Here is an 18,365-nt window from a genome sequence, read left to right as displayed (position 1 = left end):
CACGGCACAGCTCTGTATTAGCCCATTTCCTGCCTATCGTATCCTGGAAGTCTCACAGCCTTTTTTCATTTTGTCCTGTCTGTCACCCTTCAGTGCAATCTGTTAGTGTTTCTGCTGAGATTGTTGATTGGATTCACAAGCCACACCCTAATTGTTTTCTCCAGAATGTGCTCTCTCATCTTTTCTGCATCTTTTGCAATATGGATATGAGTATGTCAAAGAAAATAAGACAATATGTTCTTCAGTTCAGTTCAGTTCAGTTCAGTCGCTCAGTCGTGTCTGACTCTTTGCGACCCCATGAATCACAGCACGCCAGGCCTCCCTGTCCATCACCAACTCCCAGGGTTCACCCAAACTCATGTGCATTGAGTCGGTGATGCATCCAGCCATCTCATCCTCTGTCGTCCCCTTCTCCTCCTGCCCCCAATCCTTCCCAGCATCAAGGTCTTTTCTAATGAGTCAACTCTTCGCATGAGGTACCCAAAGTATTGGAGTTTCAGCCTTAGCATCAGTCCTTCCAATGAACACCCAGGACTAGTCTCCTTTAGGATGGACTGGTTGGATCTCCTTGCAGTCCATGGGACTCTCAAGAGTCTTCTCCAACACCACACTTCAAAAGCATCAGTTCTTCAGCGCTCAGCTTTCTTCACAGTCCAACTCTCACATCAATACATGACCACTGGAAAAACCATAGCCTTGACCAGACGGACCTTTGTTGGCAAAGTAATGTCTCTGCTTTTTAATATGCTCTCTAGGTTGGTCATAACTTTCCTTCCAAGGAGTAAGTGTTAGCTGGGTGTATATATTGCCTGTGTGCTCAGTTGCTTAGTTGTGTCTGACTCTTTGCGGCCCCATGGACTATAGCCTGCCAGGCTCCTCTGTCCATGGAATTTTCCAGAAAAGAATACTGGAGTGGGTTGCCGTTTCCTACCCTGAGGTCTGTAAATTACTGAATCAGAATTTTAAAAGATTGTGGATAACTGTCTTTCAGCCTCATTACTTTGTTGTATAAGTCTATGTATTTTATGTGCTTAAAAATTCTGAGAAGGGTCCATAGGATTCACAAGATTGCCAGAAAGTTTATTGTATAAAAATGGTTTGGAAATATTGTTCTAAATGCTGGAGATAAAGTTATGAACAACTCAGATAAGGTACCTTTTCCCATGGAACTTACCTTGGAGTCAGACATGAAAGATCTATGATCTAGACTAGGTCTATCATCCAGAGACTCCCTGTCAGAAAAGAATAACCAGTGTAAATCTGGCAGGTGGGGCAAGGTTGGTATGATCACAGAATAACAAAATGTTATTAGTATGTTATTAGAAGTTATTAGTATAGGTAAGTGGATGTTGGGGAAGGGGCAGATCATTCTAAGTGAAGAGAGTAAAAGAAATAAGAGAAACCAGCTCATGGAGAACATGTAGACAGTGGTACTAGGTTTCCATTTGATTTTAATTACTTATCCACTGGAGATTTTGAGAAAATTTATTAAATCCACAAATATATTTTGTGCTAAAATACACCTATCATAGAACCTACCGTCTTAATGATTTTTAAATGTAGAGCTAGCTCATGGGCAGTAAGTACATCCACATTTGTGTGCTACCCATCCATCCGCAGAACCTTCTTCATCTGGAAAAACTGAAGCTCTATAGCCATTAAACATTAACTCCCCATTCCCCACTCCTCCCAGCCCTGGTGATTTTGAGCTGGGCAGTAAGATGTGTTTTACATTTACAAAATTAGACGTTTGCTTTATGGGAAAAATATTGCTTGGCAAGAATAGAAACACTAACAGGAAACTGGTTACGAAGCACTGCAGATAAGAGATGACAGTGAGTGAGCTTCTGTGTTAGCGGACAATGATTTGAAATGCACTTTGGCAGTAAATCATGCAGGATTGGATGATGACTGGAATGAGTATGGGTTCCTTTTCAGGCCTGTTAAGCCTGAGTTGTCTATTAGACATCCAATGGAGGTACCAAATAGATAGGTGGGTGTCCAACTCCAGAGCTCAGGACAGAGGCCATAGTATATATTCTAGAATCTGTTTGCAAGTCCTGGGCGAGTGGGTGATGTTTAGATGATGGGATTGGCCGAGATAGTCAAGGCAAATACACAGATAAAGAAGAGGTGCCGGAATAATTCCTGAGGTACTCTGACAGGTGAAGCTGAGAAGAGGACTCTGTGAATGCCCTTGCCAGCCTCAGAGAGCTGAGTGCTTCAGGAATCTCCATCCGGGCTCAGAGAAAGAGGCAAAGCTACCAATTTTAAAATTTCATCATACCTCTGGTTTTAGCAGGTTGATCTGAGTCTGTCTATAAGAGTTGGGCTATCTCACCCCTACCTTATGTCTATACCTAGAAAATCTAGGATGAGGCTGGAGTAGAGGGACATAGCAGGCAGAAATTCTTAGTCTTCTGAAAGACTCCAATACTGTGTGCTTAAACAGACACTATCCTATAAACGTAATTAGTATATATTTAACTAAGGAGAGAGGAGGTAAATAGTTCATTATAGAAAAATTTGAGTGTATTTTACAGTATCTTCCTGTAAATTGATAATGCTAAATATATGTGTTAATTCTCTCTGTCATATAATATTTATATGTTATATCTCAATAAATGTTTGATTGCTTGATCACGCAAGGCTTAAAAAGTGAAAGTGTTAGTCACTCAGTTCTGTCCGACTCTTTGTGAGCACATGATCTGTCCATGGAATTCTCCAGGCAAGGCTTAAAAGGTGGTCCAAAAACAAATATGAAAAATGATGTATCCCTAGAGAGAGTCATGCTGTTCTTTTATTTTCAACTGGTCACCAGAGCCTGACGTGTTGGACAGGATTCTAATGAATGAATTATGAAAATACTGAACGTCATTTGTCTTGCACTGTGATGCTTTTAGCCATTGATGGTTTGTTAGTTATTTGGAAACCTTTCACCCTCTTATTCTAAAAAAACATCCTGGCTTTTTGTGTGTTCCCCTTTGCCATACTCAAACATTTGGGAAATGGAAATAGGGAAGCAGTGGCTTCTTAGAAAAACTATAAAGGAGTGCAAGAACTGCACAATTGGCAAAATGTAACAGGAACTGTTGATCTTGTACATTATTGCTTTTGCTTATTTTTTCTCCTTTGCTAGGAGACCTGTTATGATGATGTGTGTAATACTCACCACGCTTCCCAGCTTCAGCTTTTCTATAGCAGTGACTGAGGTACGGAATTTTGATTTCTTCTCCTGCCTGTAAGATTTTGAGATTTTAGAATGTCCCCCTGTTTTTAAAATTTCACAGAATGGTATGCCCAACAAGTTTCTTAAAGTTGATTTTCTCCAGTCTTAGATCATTTTTATCTGTGTGATTGTGGAGGAAGGTCTAAGCCAATTTTTAAAAATCTACTGTGTTTGTGTAGAGGGGTGGGGAGAAAGGAATATCACTTGAAAATAATAAACAAGCAAGGAATTTGAGAGAAGATCCACATTTTGTTTCTTCTAACCTGATGTTTTTCATGAGTGTTCTTGGTTCTAAAGAGAATAAAACAGTATCTCAGCGAACAGCCACTCACATGATAAGACCTTTGATAAGATATCTATTGCCAAATAATTTGCATGTGATGTTTATTTGAAAAGAAATTTGAATTTATGTTTCAACCAAAGGCAGCTCCCAAGAGACTCTGATGGATGGGTGTCTGCAGAATAGGAATATTATAGATACAACTTTCAGGCTGTGAGAACTCTTATTACCCAGATAGTAATTCAAAGCGGAATGCCCTCAGGATGGGGAACACGTGTACACCCGTGGTGGATCCATATTGATGTATGGCAAAACCAATACAATATTGTAAAGTAATTAGCCTCCAATTAAAATAAATAAATTTATATTTTAAAAAAAGCAGAATGCCCTGCTAATCTTATTATTTATAAGGTGCTTGAAAGATATAATTTTTTAATTTATTAATAAAATTTTTATTTACATGTTGAGTAGATAGTCACTAAGTGCATATTACATGAAATTAGATCCTGAGGATAGAGCACTTAGAAAATTTGACAGTCTCTGGCCTTCAGTGCAGAGAAGGCAATGGCACTCCACTCCAGTACTCTTGCCTGGAAAATCCCATGGACAGAGTAGCCTGGTGGGCTGTAGTCCATGGCATTGCTGAGAGTTGGACACGACTCAGTGACTTCACTTCCACTTTTCACTTACATGCATTGGACAAGGAAATAGCAACCCACTCCAGTGTTCTTGCCTGGAGAATCCCAGGGACGGCGGAGCCTGGTGGGCTGCCGTCTGTGGGGATGCGCAGAGTTGGACACGACTGAAGTGACTTAGCAGCAGCAGCAGCAGCAGCCTTCCGTGAGTTTCCCTGGTGGCTCAGCAGTAAAGAATCTGTCTGCAATGCAGGAGCCTCAGGAGATGTGGGTTCGATCTCTGGGTCAGGTAGATGCCCTGGAGAAGGGAATGGTAACCCACTCCAGTATTCTTGCCTGGAGAATTCCATGGGCAGAGGAGCCTGGTGGGCTACAGTCCATGGGGTCACAAAGAGTTGGACACAACTGAAGCGACAGCACACCCGCACAGCCCTCAGTAGTTTTTTAACTGACGGTAGAGAGCAGAAAAACAGGCAGTAAGAGTAGGTCCGCTTAGTGCTATGAGAGAGATGTATACCAGGTAATGGATGACATCATTAGAAATTACATGACTTTGAAACGTGTCCTAGATGCAGCATTAGGACAATTTATGAACACACAGAATATCCTCAGAAGGCTACAGAGATGGACTTTGCATCAAATGGTAACACATAAATATTTTAATCTTAACTTATCATTTTCTCTTCCTTCCCCACCAGTGACCTTGTAAAGCACTTGGGAGGTTCCTATGAGCTTCAGAAATTCAGGGTATGACCTTTCAAGGAACACTACTGTCACAGTGATGCACTATCTATGGTTTGCTCTTTTGGGCCAACTTTCTCAGTATGTTTCACCCATTGTTGCATAGTTTTGTTTACTTTTTTCTTATTTTTCACTGAGGTGTAACACACAGAAAAATTCACACAATATAGACAATATTAATGGAATACTACAAAGTAGTATGGAAACATTCAGTTCAGTTCAGTTTAGTCGCTCAGTCGTGTCTAACTCTTTGCGACCCCATGAATTGCAGCACGCCAGGCCTCCCTGTCCATCACCAACTCCCAGAGCTCACTCAAACTCACGTCCATCGAGTCAGTGATGCCATCCAGCCATGTCACCCTTGTCGTCCCCTTCTCCTCCTGCCCCCAATCCCTCCCAGCATCAGAGTCTTTTCCAATGAGTCAACTCTTCACATGAGATGGCCAAAGTACTGGAGTTTCAGCTTCAGCATCATTCCTTCCAAAGAAATCCCAGGGCTGATCTCCTTCAGAATGGACTGGTTAGATCTCCTTGCAGTCCAAGGGATTCTCAAGAGTCTTCTCCTACACCACAGTTCAAAAGCATCAATTCTTCAGTGCTCAGCCTTCTTCACAGTCCAACTCTCACATCCATACATGACCACTGGAAAAACCATAGCCTTGACTAGACGGAGCTTAGTCTGCAAAGTAATGTCTCTGCTTTTGAATATGCTATCTAGGTTGGTCATAACTTTTCTTCCAAGGAGTAAGCGTCTTTTAATTTCATGGCTGCAATCACCATCTGCAGTGATTTTAGAGCCCCCCAAAATAAAGTCTGACACTGTTCCCACTGTTTCCCTATCTGTTTCCCATGAAGTGATGGGACCAGATGCCATGATCTTCGTTTTCTGAATGTTGAGCTTTAAGCCAACTTTTTCACTCTCTTCTTTCACTTTCATCAAGAGGCTTTTTAGTTCCTCTTCACTTTCTGCCATAAGGGTGGTGTCATCTGCATATCTGAGGTTATTGATATTTCTCCCAGCAATCTTGATTCCAGCTTGTGTTTCTTCCAGTCCAGCGTTTCTCATGATGTACTCTGCATACAAGTTAAATAAGCAGGGTGACAATATACAGCCTTGATGCACTCCTTTTCCTATTTGGAACCAGTCTGTTGTTCCATGTCCAGTTCTAACTGTTGATTCCTGACCTGCATACAGATTTCTCAAGAGGCAGGTCAGGTGGTCTGGTATTCCCATCTCTCTCAGAATTTTCCACAGTTTAGTGTGATTCACACACTCAAAGGCTTTGGCATAGTCAATAAAGCAGAAATAGATGTTTTTTCTGGAACTCTCTTGCTTTTTCGATGATCCAGTGGATGTTGGCAATTTGATCTCTGGTTCCTCTGCCTTTTCTAAAACCAGCTTGAACATCTGGAAGTTCACGGTTCACATATTGTTGAAATCTGGCTTGGGGAATTTTGAGCATTACTTTACTAGCATGTGAGATGAGTGCAATTGTGCGGTAGTTTGAGCATTTTTTGGCATTGCCTTTCTTTGGGATTGGGATGAAATGTACCTTTTCCAGTCCTGTGGCCACTGCTGAGTTTTCCACATTTGCTGGCATATTGAGTGTAGCACTTCACAGCATCATCTTTCAGGATTTGAAGTAGCTCAACTGGAATTCCATCACCTCCACTAGCTTTGTTCGTAGTGATGCTTTCTAAGGCCTACTTGACTTCACATTCCAGGATGTCTGGCTCTAGATGAGTGATCACACCATCGTGATTATCTGGGTCGTGAAGATCTTTTTTGTACAGTTCTTCCGTGTATTCTTGCCACCTCTTCTTAATATCTTCTGCTTCTGTTAGGTCCATACCATTTCTGTCCTTTATTAAGCCCATCTTTGCATGAAATGTTCCCTTAGTATCTCTAATTTTCTTGAAGAGATCTCTAGTCTTTCCCATTCTGTTGTTTTCCTCTATTTCTTTGCATTGATCACTGAAGAAGGCTTTCTTATCTCTTCTTGCTATTCTTTGGAACTCTGCATTCAGATGCTTATATCTTTCCTTTTCTCCTTACTCAGTTCAAAAATAAAAAACTTTGCCAGCCCCCTAAAGGCCATCTCTGTTGGCTACCTTTCCTTTATCCCAAAGGTCACTTCTGCCTTCCTTCTAATATCACAGGTTAGCTTATCTGTTTTTGAAAGCTTTATAAAAGGAAATCAAATTGTTGTCTATCTATCTATGATCTTTCTGTCTGTGCATCTTTTATTCAAAATATGAGCTATTCTTGTTTTTCTGTTTAGATGTAGTTCATTCATATTCATTTTTTATTCCTGTACAGTATTTCATTTTACAAATATATCACACTCTTTCAGTTCAAGTCTATGTTATTTTATTTTCTGGCCTTGCCACCTGGCTGGTGGGATCTTGGTTCCCTGCCCAGGGACTGAACCTGCACTGTAGCAGTGAAAGTCTGGAATCCTAACCACTTGGCTACCAGGGAACTCCAATCAGTTATACTCTTGATGGTCATTTCAGTTTCCAGTTTTTGCTGCTGTGAACATCATTAAACGTGTGTCTTGTTGCCATATATAAGCATTTGGGTTGGTTAAATGTGCAGGAGTAGAATTGATGGATCACAAGATGTTCAACTACTTAATTATAACTAACAGTGTCAGTTTTTCAAAGAGATTACATTAATTTAGACTTCCACTGGCAGAGGATGAGCAGTCTTTGTGTTCCCCATCCTCAGTAGCACTTGCGTTGTCAGCCTTTTTATTTTAACCATTCTGGTGAAAATATTCTTGAATTTCATTTTAGTTTTCAATTTCATTTCCCCAATAATTAATGAGATTGATCATATTTTTCATTCCATTTTTCCCCTAGTATGTTGCTTATCTTTTAAAAATTGATTTGGAGGAATTATTTATATATTCAGATTTCAGGCTCTTTGTTGATTTTATGTATTGCAAACATCTCATTCTTTGATTCATGCTCTTAATTGTATATTTTGATGGAGAAAAGCTTTTAATTTTAAAATAGTCCACTGTGTCACTTTATTTATTGTATTTTCTTTTGGTTACTTGTTTGAAACAATTTTGTCATATTGTGAATCTGAACCTTAAAGACAGTCTCCTATATAACATTTTGAAATTCTCTTTGAACTTCACAATCTACCCATAACTAATCTTTGTGTGTGTTGTGCAGTAAGGAATTGTTTTTTTTCCCCCCAAATAATAGCTAATAGACTGAGCATCATTTATTAAAATGTCTGTCCTTGTCACATTTCTCTGTAGTTAATAAATCAGATGTGTGTGTCCATAGTCTATTCTGAGTTTTCTGTTCTGTTCCTTGGCCTACTTTTCTATTCCTGTGCCAACACTACGATATCTTAATTCTTACATGTTATAATAGCTCTTTGTATCCAGAAGAGTAAACCTTCCTGTTTTCCTTTTCTTCTAGAATGTCTTGCTCTTTGTATTTTCTTTCTTTTTCCACTTTTTAAAATTGAAAGATAATTTCTTTACAGAATTTTGTTGTTTTCTGCCAAATATCAACATGAATCAGCCACAGGTATACATATGTCCCCTCCCTTTTGAACCTCCTCTCCATCTTCCTCCCCATCCCACCCCTCTAGGTTGTTACAGAGTCCCTGTTTGAGTTCCTTGAGTCATACAGCAATCCCATTGACTATCTGTTTTACATATGGTAATGTAAGTTTTCGTGTTATTCTCTCCATACATCCCACTCTCTCCTCCTTCCTCTCCCCACTATGTCCATAAGTCTGTTCTCTATGTCTCTCCAGTGCTGCCCTGAAAGTAAATTCATCAGTACCATCTTTCTAGATTCCATATATATATATGTTAGCATACAATATTTATCTTTCTCTTTCTGATTTACTTCACTCTGTGTAATAGGCAGTAGGTTCATCTACCTCATTAGCACTGACTCAAAAGCATTCCTTTTTATGGTTGAGTAATATTCCACTGTGTATATGTCCCTCAGTTGCTTTATCCATTCACGTGTCGATGGACATCTAGGTTGCTTCCGTGTTCTAGCTATTGTCAGTAGTGCTGCAATGAACATTGGGCTACATGTATCTTTTTCAGTTTTGGTTTCCTCAGGGTATATGCCTAGGAGTGGGATTGCTGGGTCATATGGTGGTTTTATTCCTAGATTTTGAAGGAATCTCCATGTTCATTTTAGAATCAGCTTATTTTCCACAGAAAAGTTGGAATTTTATTGAGGTTGTAACAAATGGTATCACTTTTTAAAAATCTTATTTTATAACTCTTCTGTTTTTGGTATGAGGAAATAATTTATACTTTTGGGGGAGATTTGTCCATATATAATCATATAGTCTATGAATAATGACATTTTGCTTCTCTTTTTTCCTAATACTTAAACACCGTTTCTTTCTCTTGCTTCATTATACTGGCTAGGACTTCAGTACAGTCTTGAATAGAAATGGTAATGGTGTAACCTGTGGTTTATTCTTGTCCTCAGAGGTATTAAAAATTCTTAATGTACTGTGGTTAACTTGATATTTGCCATAGGTTTTTTGTGGATATCTTAAACTGATGAAGCAAGTGCTCCAAAGCCTAGCTGGGTTTGCCCAGCTCTCTCTTCTTACAAAACCCTATGCTCTAATATTTGTCTCCCTATATCTTTGAGCTAGGACTCTCAGAGGCTCTGTATAGCTGTTGGGTTGGGAGAGATTCCTTGTTCCACTATTCCAGGAGCCTACTGTTAAATTTTAATGTATATTTACTTAACTCTGTCTTTGACTGATAGAGTTCTGTCTTCCATTAACATGGGTCCTAATGACATCTTTAGAAATGGTTCAAAACTTTGTGGGATGGAACACCTAAAAAGCTGAAAACCATGCTTCTAATCTTTTAACAAATGTATGTATAATTAATTTAGTCCTTTCAGACTCCTCAAAGAACTGTGAACAAAGAAAGTGCAAAAATGTAATGCTTCTTAATGGTCTTCTGAAAACAGGTTCAAAAGAATGTTAATGGTTCCACTGATATGTTACCGGATATGTTACCTGACCTGCCAGTCTCCCTAGTTCTGACTTGCTTGATTGTGGTTGATATTATTGAAAAACTCAGGATATATCCTCTTAGAGGGAGGCAAAAGAGTAAGTATTCTTTTTTTTAATTTTATTTTCAATGCCATTCTCCCAAATCATCCCACCCTCTCCCTCTCCCACAGAGTCCAAAAGACTGTTCTATACACCTGTGTCTCTTTTGCTGTCTCGCATACAGGGTTATCGTTACCATCTTTCTAAATTCCATATGTATGCATTAGTATACTGTATTTGTGTTTTTCTTTCAGGCTTACTTCACTCTGTATAATAGGTTCCAGTTTTATCCACCTCATTAGAACTGATTCAAATGTTTTTTTTTTTACATTTGAATCAGTATTCTTTTAAATACAAATATTTTTTAAAAGTTTAACATATAATTCAACTTTCTCCCATTCTGTTATCTGTTGACATATTTCATGATATTTTTTAAGAGCTAACATTGTAGTTAGAAGATTACAGATGAAGATATCTAAATATCATTATATTTAAACCTACTTTGATAGCTATACAGTTCTTTTCTTTTTTTGATTTTGATAGTACTTATAAATGAATAGACTTACTAAATATTAACTACTAAATCTTTAATGTTTACTCTAACAGGAAAATTACCTAAGTAAATTATTATACATTTGTATTTTAGGAACTCTCTCAAAACCTTAAGTTTAGATGAATATATAAGAAGTTTAGTCTGGACACAACTGAGTGACTGATACACTTTTTAGTCTGGATAGTTTCATGTGGGAATTAATATGACTACTGCAGATATTTCCTGGAGATTTATGTGTTTTTTTAAAATTTAGTTGCTTCATAATTGTGAATGGTCAAAATACTGAAGATTACCAAGATATGCCGCATTTTTCCAAAGGGAACAGTTGAAACTAAAATATCAATTGGCCTTTTTTAAAAAGTATTTTGTTAACTGAACATTTTGTTTGGTCAGTCATAAGTCCCCTCCACTTTAGTTTTATGTGATAGTATCTGTGTTCGATGTACAACATTTGCATGGTGTGGTTATTGGATGGCAAAGATTTTGCATTTAAAATTGGTACGTTTTGTTCATCACTTCCTGACTGATGGGGTGGATGAGGGTAAATTGAGTGAGTCATAGGAGAATGCTTTGGGGTAATAAGGTGACTACTACAACCAGGAAGGAAAACACTAGACAGTCATTTCTTATGACTGAGGGGTGAGCCACCACCCCTTCTTTATGGAAGACTGAGCCACCACCCCTCTAGCCACTCTTGCTCCTCAGTTTGAAAAGCAGAACTGAATTGGAGGCCACCATGAAATCTGAGACCCTGAGCTTCGTATTTTGCACTTTGTCCTTAGGTGGGGGACGAGAGGCTGTTATGTTTAAAATAACATGAGTGATAAGGCAGAGAAGATGACAGTGGCAGCCAATGAGTCTGGAGGAAAAGGTACTCCCAAGGCACACCTGCCTTCCAGAGCTGAGTGTTTGTCTTAAACTGAGGTGGTTTGAGAATTGTCAAACCCTTGACTACTTTTCTAGACTCCTTAATGACACAAGCCTATTTTGAAATTGGACTGTTTTTAATGAGTCTGTATTTTCCATGTGAATGTGATCGTTCTAAGTTTTTAGTGAAAATTCTTTTTTTAAAATGCACATGTATATTTTTGAGCATAAGTTATTGGCATTTTATATTTTAAGTGATGAACTGGTTTTTTAAAGGGAAATTTTCCTTGTATTCAGAAGTAATGCTGAAAAAAGAATCAAAACAAGAGAACCCCAAGGAAGAAGTCAATCCTGGGGAGAAGACTCTAGAACATCTTGTCCAATTGCTGCTTCTTAGTTGAAGAGCCTCTTTCTTGAGCTCTTCTCTGCTCAAACTTAGGAGTGTTAATGTCTAGTTAAGTAGCTCCATTCTTTAATAAAGTCACACTTAAAAAACTATCATTTTTTCAAAATACTTTTATAAATATTAATTATAAGTATACTTAATTTTTGTGTAAAATTTGAGCTCAAATAGTCTCCTATACTCATTTTAACAGGCTACTAATAAAATCAATTGTATGAATTTTGAATCAATGGGGTATTCTCACTTATCCTCTGGAAATATTAATATGTAAATTCATAAACATAAATTATAAAACATCAATCTGAACATAAGCATAAATATGGTTTCACTGCATATGCTACCTTAGCATCGAAGTGGTAGGATAGGGATGTGGGACAGAGTTCAGACTAATTTGACTTCCCTTAGGAGGTGTCGGTAAAGAAAATATATTCTGTTCTTTGCTCTCTCCAGATAGTTTGAAATGCATACACACCAGTTGTCACAGTTTTCACCTTGTGCTAGATGAAACTAAGGTATTCTACAAAGCTTGGACTTAATGGATACTCTTACACTAGCCTAATTATCTTTGGTTGTTGTTGTTGCATCAGTATATTTATTTATTGAAGTATAGGTGATCTACAATATTGTGTTAATTTCTGCTGTACAGCAAAATGATTCAGCTGTATATATATAAACATTCTTTTTTTATATATTCTTTTCCATTATGGTTTATCACAAGATACTGAATATAGCTCCTTGTGCTATACAGTAGGACCTTGGTGTTAGCCATTCTATATATACTAGTTTGCATTTGCCAACCCCACACTCCCATTCTATCCCTTCCCACCTCCCCAGCTGTCTTAACTCTTTAATTCCAAGCCACCAAAATTTGATCATCATTTAGCTTTTCTTTTTATAAGTTTAAAAAATAATTAAAGCTCTATATTTGATATATGGTTAAACCAATCTTCAATGGCCCAAGGGATCCTTTCTGCTAACTTCCTATTACCGGTTGAAATGCCAGAGTATCAAGTGATTACCACGTTATAATGTCTAAGTGAGTCATTTCCCATAGACTGTGGCTCAGTTGGGAATATTTTCTGGAACACAGATCTCCAAGGCATGTGATGTCACAGGTGCCCATAGCACCTAATAGTGTGAAGTCCTAGTCATGTGAGCAAACAATAAGAATACAAGATAAAGCCCGCACGTCTCCTCCTCTTACTAATGTTAGTCACTCAGTCGTATCTGACTCTTTGTGACCCCATTGACTGTAGCCCACCAGGCTCCTCTGTCCATGGCATTCTCCAGGCAAGAATACTGGAGTGGGTAGCCATTCCTTTCTTCAGGGGATCTTCCAGACCCAGGGATCAAACACAGGTCTCCTGCAGGGCAGGCAGATTCTTTACTGTTTGAGCCACCAGGGAGTGGCTCTTACTAATATGTGAGTACAAATGAGCACACTTTAACATTTCCATCTGAATTTTGCTAGCTTGGTCCCAACCTCTCAGTGACTGGACTTCATCTCTCTTCTTCCTTCCGTGTTATTCTCTCTCCCATTTTTAAACTAGACCCAAGATGTATCTCCCATGGTCTCATATGTTGGTTTAGACTGTTGAATATCCTCTGGAGTGTGTGGCCTTTAGCAGTTGTGGCACACAGGCTTAGTTGCTCCATGGCATTTGGAATCTTCCCGGACCAGGCATTGAACCTGTGTTCCCTACATTGGCAGGCGGATTCTTATCCACTGTGCCACCAGGGATGTCCCCTCCTAGTTTTTAGCTACTACAGACATTATTGTTCTGACTTTTTCAAAAGTGAAAGGGTTAGGAAGAAAAGGACAAGGATATGGTTAAAATGAATAAGATGCTGTGTATTTGAACTGGGCAGGGGAGATGTGCCCAGTTAGGTCACAGGTGTGTGGATAGTGCAGGGGGTCTCTTTTTGTGGGGACCCTCTGCCATGTACAAGAGTCAGCAGCCACTCACTCCGTGATGTGTGTAGCCCAGCAGAGGTTGGAGACAGAGAGAGTTAACTGCTGCTGGACGGCAGCCGAATGATATCAGTATGATGACCACAGACACTGTCCTTAGAAGACCCTGAGCATCGCACATGCCCAGACTCCTTGGCAACAAGCCCTAGCCAGAAGAGAGGGACTATTATGGACTGGCTGCTCATGAGGACAAACACAGAGGGGCCACAGGGGATTGTACCAGTGGGGTGGCAAGATGGTTTGGCTCCATGAGGGGTGTCTGCAGAGTCAGACGTGACTTGCTAGAAGTGAGATCAACAGGCTATTTGAGTGGAAAACATCATAGCCCTGCAGAGGAGGCGGTTTCCACTGCCACATCAGTAAGAGGTGCCAGGTATGATGTTGGCAGTGTAAGGTTTTCAAATAAATCTGCTCTCAGTGGCTGTGCTCCAGTTCCTTCTGTGTAGTCTCTTTAATACCCAGAGACTTGGACCAAGTGCTGCAGGCACTTCAGCAGCACAGATGATCATTTCTTCAAGTGAAATGCCTCCGTGTGCAATTTCACGTTCAAAGGATATGCAAGGTTTTAAGGCTGGCGTATGTAATTTATTTAAAGTTCTCCAAGCACTTCTGATGCCCACCCTGATTGAGAGCCTTTGACCATAGAAAGTATCAGGAACTGAGACCAATAGCAAGTTAAAACCCAAGAGACAAAATCCACATTCTGAAAGGAATTTCCTTCTCAGATTTCTTTGAAATGGAACTTATCACTCCATAACCAAATAGCATGTTAGAGATGGGAAAAGAAATTAAAAAAAAAAAAAAGGGACACTGCTTTTCTCTGAATAAAATGAATGGCATCTCGAGTTCCCCCTTTGCTTCTTTTTAAGAAAAAGCTTATCACACAGTCTGAACCCAATGTGCTCACTGGTTTCCATAATGTGTTTTGCAATGTGGTTAGAGAGCACATAAGAGGAACAGTGAGTCCACAGCCATGCCAAGAAGGGGAGGGGGGCATTTCCTTTTATACTCTCCCTTTGCTGTTTAGAAGAAGGAAGTTTCAGAAAAGTGTATCAGCTCTAGGATTTTTCCCCCCTTCTCAAGAAACAAGTAGCCATTTACCAGACTGGGGGTGAGAGAAGGGTAGAGTTTCTGATTTATAACTTCTAATGAAGCATCAGCTGTCAGGATTAGATCAGCTCAGACCTGGCTAGAAACTAGACTGCCGTGGTCCCTGTGCCAAACGACATGGGGCGTCAGGTGCTGTCAGGTCTGAGCTGACCCCCTTTGAGTAGGACAGCTTTACATGATCGTAGCAATTTGGTATTTAATTGTTATTTTTTTTCTCTAGGAAGGAAGTAAAATGTATGAACATTTTTAATATATAAAGTGCAGTTTTTGAGAATTGCAAGGTATTTTCAAAATAAACTTTTTCAGGGTCTGGTAAGAGAAAGAGAACATAAAGAATTCAGTGGGAAATACTTTATTTTTTTTTTAACCTGACCTTATTTTATTATCTTTCTGGCCACAGGGCATGCGGAATCTTAGTTCCAGACCAGGGATGGAACCTATGCCCCCTGTGTGGAAACAAGTCCAGCATGCATTACTTTACAATAGCAACAAAAAATTAAGGTCCCAGCTAGAAATTAAAGGGATAGGTCATGGATTTTGGGTATGTAAATTTCCTTGCATAGGATTGAAGAGAGTGACAGGTTGTGGAGCTGATGGCCAGAGAGTCTTTTAAGTCGTGTATACATTAGTAGTGGGACACCAGCTTGCTCAGACTCTTGTTGTTTAGGGTGGAGTGGTTATTGTAAAGGCTGCTTCCTATGAACTCACAAACTCCTTGGAATCACTCATTGGCACGCCTGCCCGTCCTCGGTCACTCCTGTCGCTGCTGATGCCTGGGAGGCTTTGGAAAACCTTGAGTCCCCACCACCTTCGCGGGGTCCTAGAGGCTGGGCGAGCTCACTCCGCTCATGTGCATGTTTTGTGGTGGCCACGGTCGCTGGAAGGTAGCCAGGCTGCACTGCCAGGAATTCCAAATGCCTTCCAAAGCTTCTCATCTTGCTTCAAGGGCTCTTTAGGACCCTGAGGTAGAAGGCTATCTGAGTGGGAGACCACGTGCAGGACTCGAAAGTTTTCTTGTGATGTGAGAGGACTGAGAGCATGGGGGAGGTGGGGTCCCAGGGAGGGGTTATTATTCAGCCTAGCTTTGATAGTTGGGCTTCTTTCCCTTAGTGCAGATTTTTTTTCCCCCACCAGAATGCCCATGGTGCCCTCATGCTTATAGAAATCCGTATCAGGAATTCCTCCTACCGTTTATGCAGCAAATTTTTATGGAGGATCTGGTCCATACCAGACACTCCACTAGGTGCTGGGGGTACAGTGGCGGGTGAAAGGGAGAGGTGGTGAAAGCAGACAGAGTCCCCTTTGCATGGAGCTCACCATCTAGCGGGGCTGCCGCGATGGCTCATTAGGTAAAGAATCCAGCTGCCAATGCAGGAGACTGGGGTTCTAGCCCTGGGTCAGGAAGATCCTCTGGTGGAGTGGCAACCCACTCCAGTATTCTTGTCTGAAAAATTCCATGGACAGAGGAGCCTGTCTAGCTAGTCCATGGGGTCGCAAAAAGTCAGATGTGGTTGAACATGCACGCACAGTCTAGTGGGTGCAATAGCAGGTTTCTAAAACTATACTAACAAATACATATAGTTAAAGCTAAGTGTTCTGAAGGCAAGGAATCAGGCTCATTCCCACATGTGTCCATTTTTTGTCACCCAGAATGGTCTCAGGCTGGGTTTCTAGCTCTGGTCTATATCTAAGCACTTAACTAGTAGAGGAACATCAAACCATTTCAAAATCTAGAATCATTTAATGTTTATTGTATATTAATGTGTATTATATGGCTTCCCAAATGGTGCTAGTGGTAAAGAATCTGCCTGCCAATGCAGGAGATGCTAGAGGCTTAGGCTGGATCCCTGGGTTGGAAATATCCTCTGGAGTAGGAAATCGCAATCCATGCCAGAATTGCCTGGGAAATCCCATGGACAGAGGAGCCTGGTGGGCTACAGTCAATGGGGTTGCAAAGAGTTGGACATGAATGAAAGCACACACAGACACAAACACGCACAGTGCATATTAATATATTATGTGTTTATTATGTTAGTTAGCATAATTAATATAATTGAATATTATAGTGTATAATATATACTTAATATATATTAATTAAATGTAGAAAATAATTTTTCTATTTATATATTGTTAATTAAATTACATTCTCTGATCTAAACACCTATCAAAGAGAAGGGCCAGACTATCTCAAATGAAAAACTGAAGATTAGAATATAAAGAAAGTTTTCACAATCTTAAAAAATGGGGTTTAAAAAAATTAATAATTTTATGTTTTTAGCAGTTCTTGTCCAGTGTTAGATGACTCTATAGAGGGAAAGATGGTCTTTAAACTACCAAGCCTTCCTGCTGTGTCCTCAGGCAAAAGAATTCTCTTAGAATTTCACGTTGCCTAAAATTAAGAAATCATACGTTTATTAATATTTCTTCTCAGATTTGTGCAGTGTCTAGCAGGGAACTGAAACTGAATTGAGGGCATTGAATTTACTGGATCCAATGCCTTTTTTAAAAAAGTTGTTACCACTGTCTCACTGCTGAGAATGTATGCCCATGAGATTCTGCAGAACTGATGATGGGTTGAATTCATTATTATTATTATTTTATGACAACTTGTATACAGTTTTGAGCAGAGAGATAGTAGTATGCTGGTCAGTATTTAAACTGTCTCTCCTGGTTGAGGAGGGGTAAAAGTCCTTATGGATAGCATTTGCCAGCTTTTCTAGTGTGAGTCCTCTCATCATGACCAACTTCCAGATACCAAGGTGGTGTCGCTGATCACTGATCCCAGAATTGAAAGCAGTACATACTGCAGGCTCTTGTCAGATGGCGCAAGCTGTCTCTGCCTGTGTAGGGTATATCCATGCAGTAGCTTTTTCCTTTGTGATGTGGACAGGCAAATCTAAGAATTAAAGAATCAGGCTCTATAGTGTGACACTCTGTCTCCAACTTTTTGACCTCTTCTGATATATGGGATGCTGGGTTGTAGTGTAACTATAACCAAAGTTGAACAAACTGTAATCACTGTTTACTGCATTCTATTTTCTATTCTCTTCTAATTCGTTTGAAACAATAGATGTTTTAGCAATGGCTACCCGTTACTTATTTAACACATAAGTAACTGTTTCTCTGTGTCAGGCGCTACTTTAAATGCTTTACAAACACTGATTCAATTCTTTGTCATAATCACGCTGGGAGGTTGGTGCTGGGTTTCATAATTTATTACTTGGCAGTGATGGTGCTTGTCTTCCCAATCTCAGACATGCTTCTCAAAGGAGACTGTGTGTAGAAACAGATCAGTGAGTTTAGTCAGTTGCTGTTCAGTCCCTAAGTCGTGTCCACCTCTTTGCTCCCCCATGGACTGCAGCATGCCAGGCTTCCCTGTCCTTCACCATCTCCTGGAGTTTGCTCAAACTCATGTCCATTGAATTAATGACGTCATCCAACCATCTCATCCTGTCTCCCACTTCTCCTGCCCTCAATCTTTCCCAGCATCAGGGTGTTTTCCAATGA

General features: G+C 39.8%; 1 protein-coding gene across 1 annotated transcript in view; it reads left to right on the top strand.

Annotated features, from left to right (window-relative positions):
- The window catches only part of TMEM236 (transmembrane protein 236), a 41,023-nt gene that overhangs the window by 7,899 nt on the left and 14,759 nt on the right, over window positions 1-18,365 (top strand). The window contains exons 2-3 of the mRNA XM_040248088.1: window positions 3,140-3,212; window positions 9,869-10,010. Coding sequence (XP_040104022.1) covers window positions 3,140-3,212; window positions 9,869-10,010 — 215 coding nt within the window. The remainder of the gene's footprint in view (window positions 1-3,139; window positions 3,213-9,868; window positions 10,011-18,365) is intronic.

This window comes from Oryx dammah, unplaced genomic scaffold (assembly GCF_014754425.2).
Source record: "Oryx dammah isolate SB20612 unplaced genomic scaffold, SCBI_Odam_1.1 HiC_scaffold_10, whole genome shotgun sequence".
NCBI lineage: Eukaryota > Metazoa > Chordata > Mammalia > Artiodactyla > Bovidae > Oryx > Oryx dammah.
Note: the sequence above shows the minus strand (reverse complement) of the source record. Positions and strands in the feature narration are given on the sequence as shown.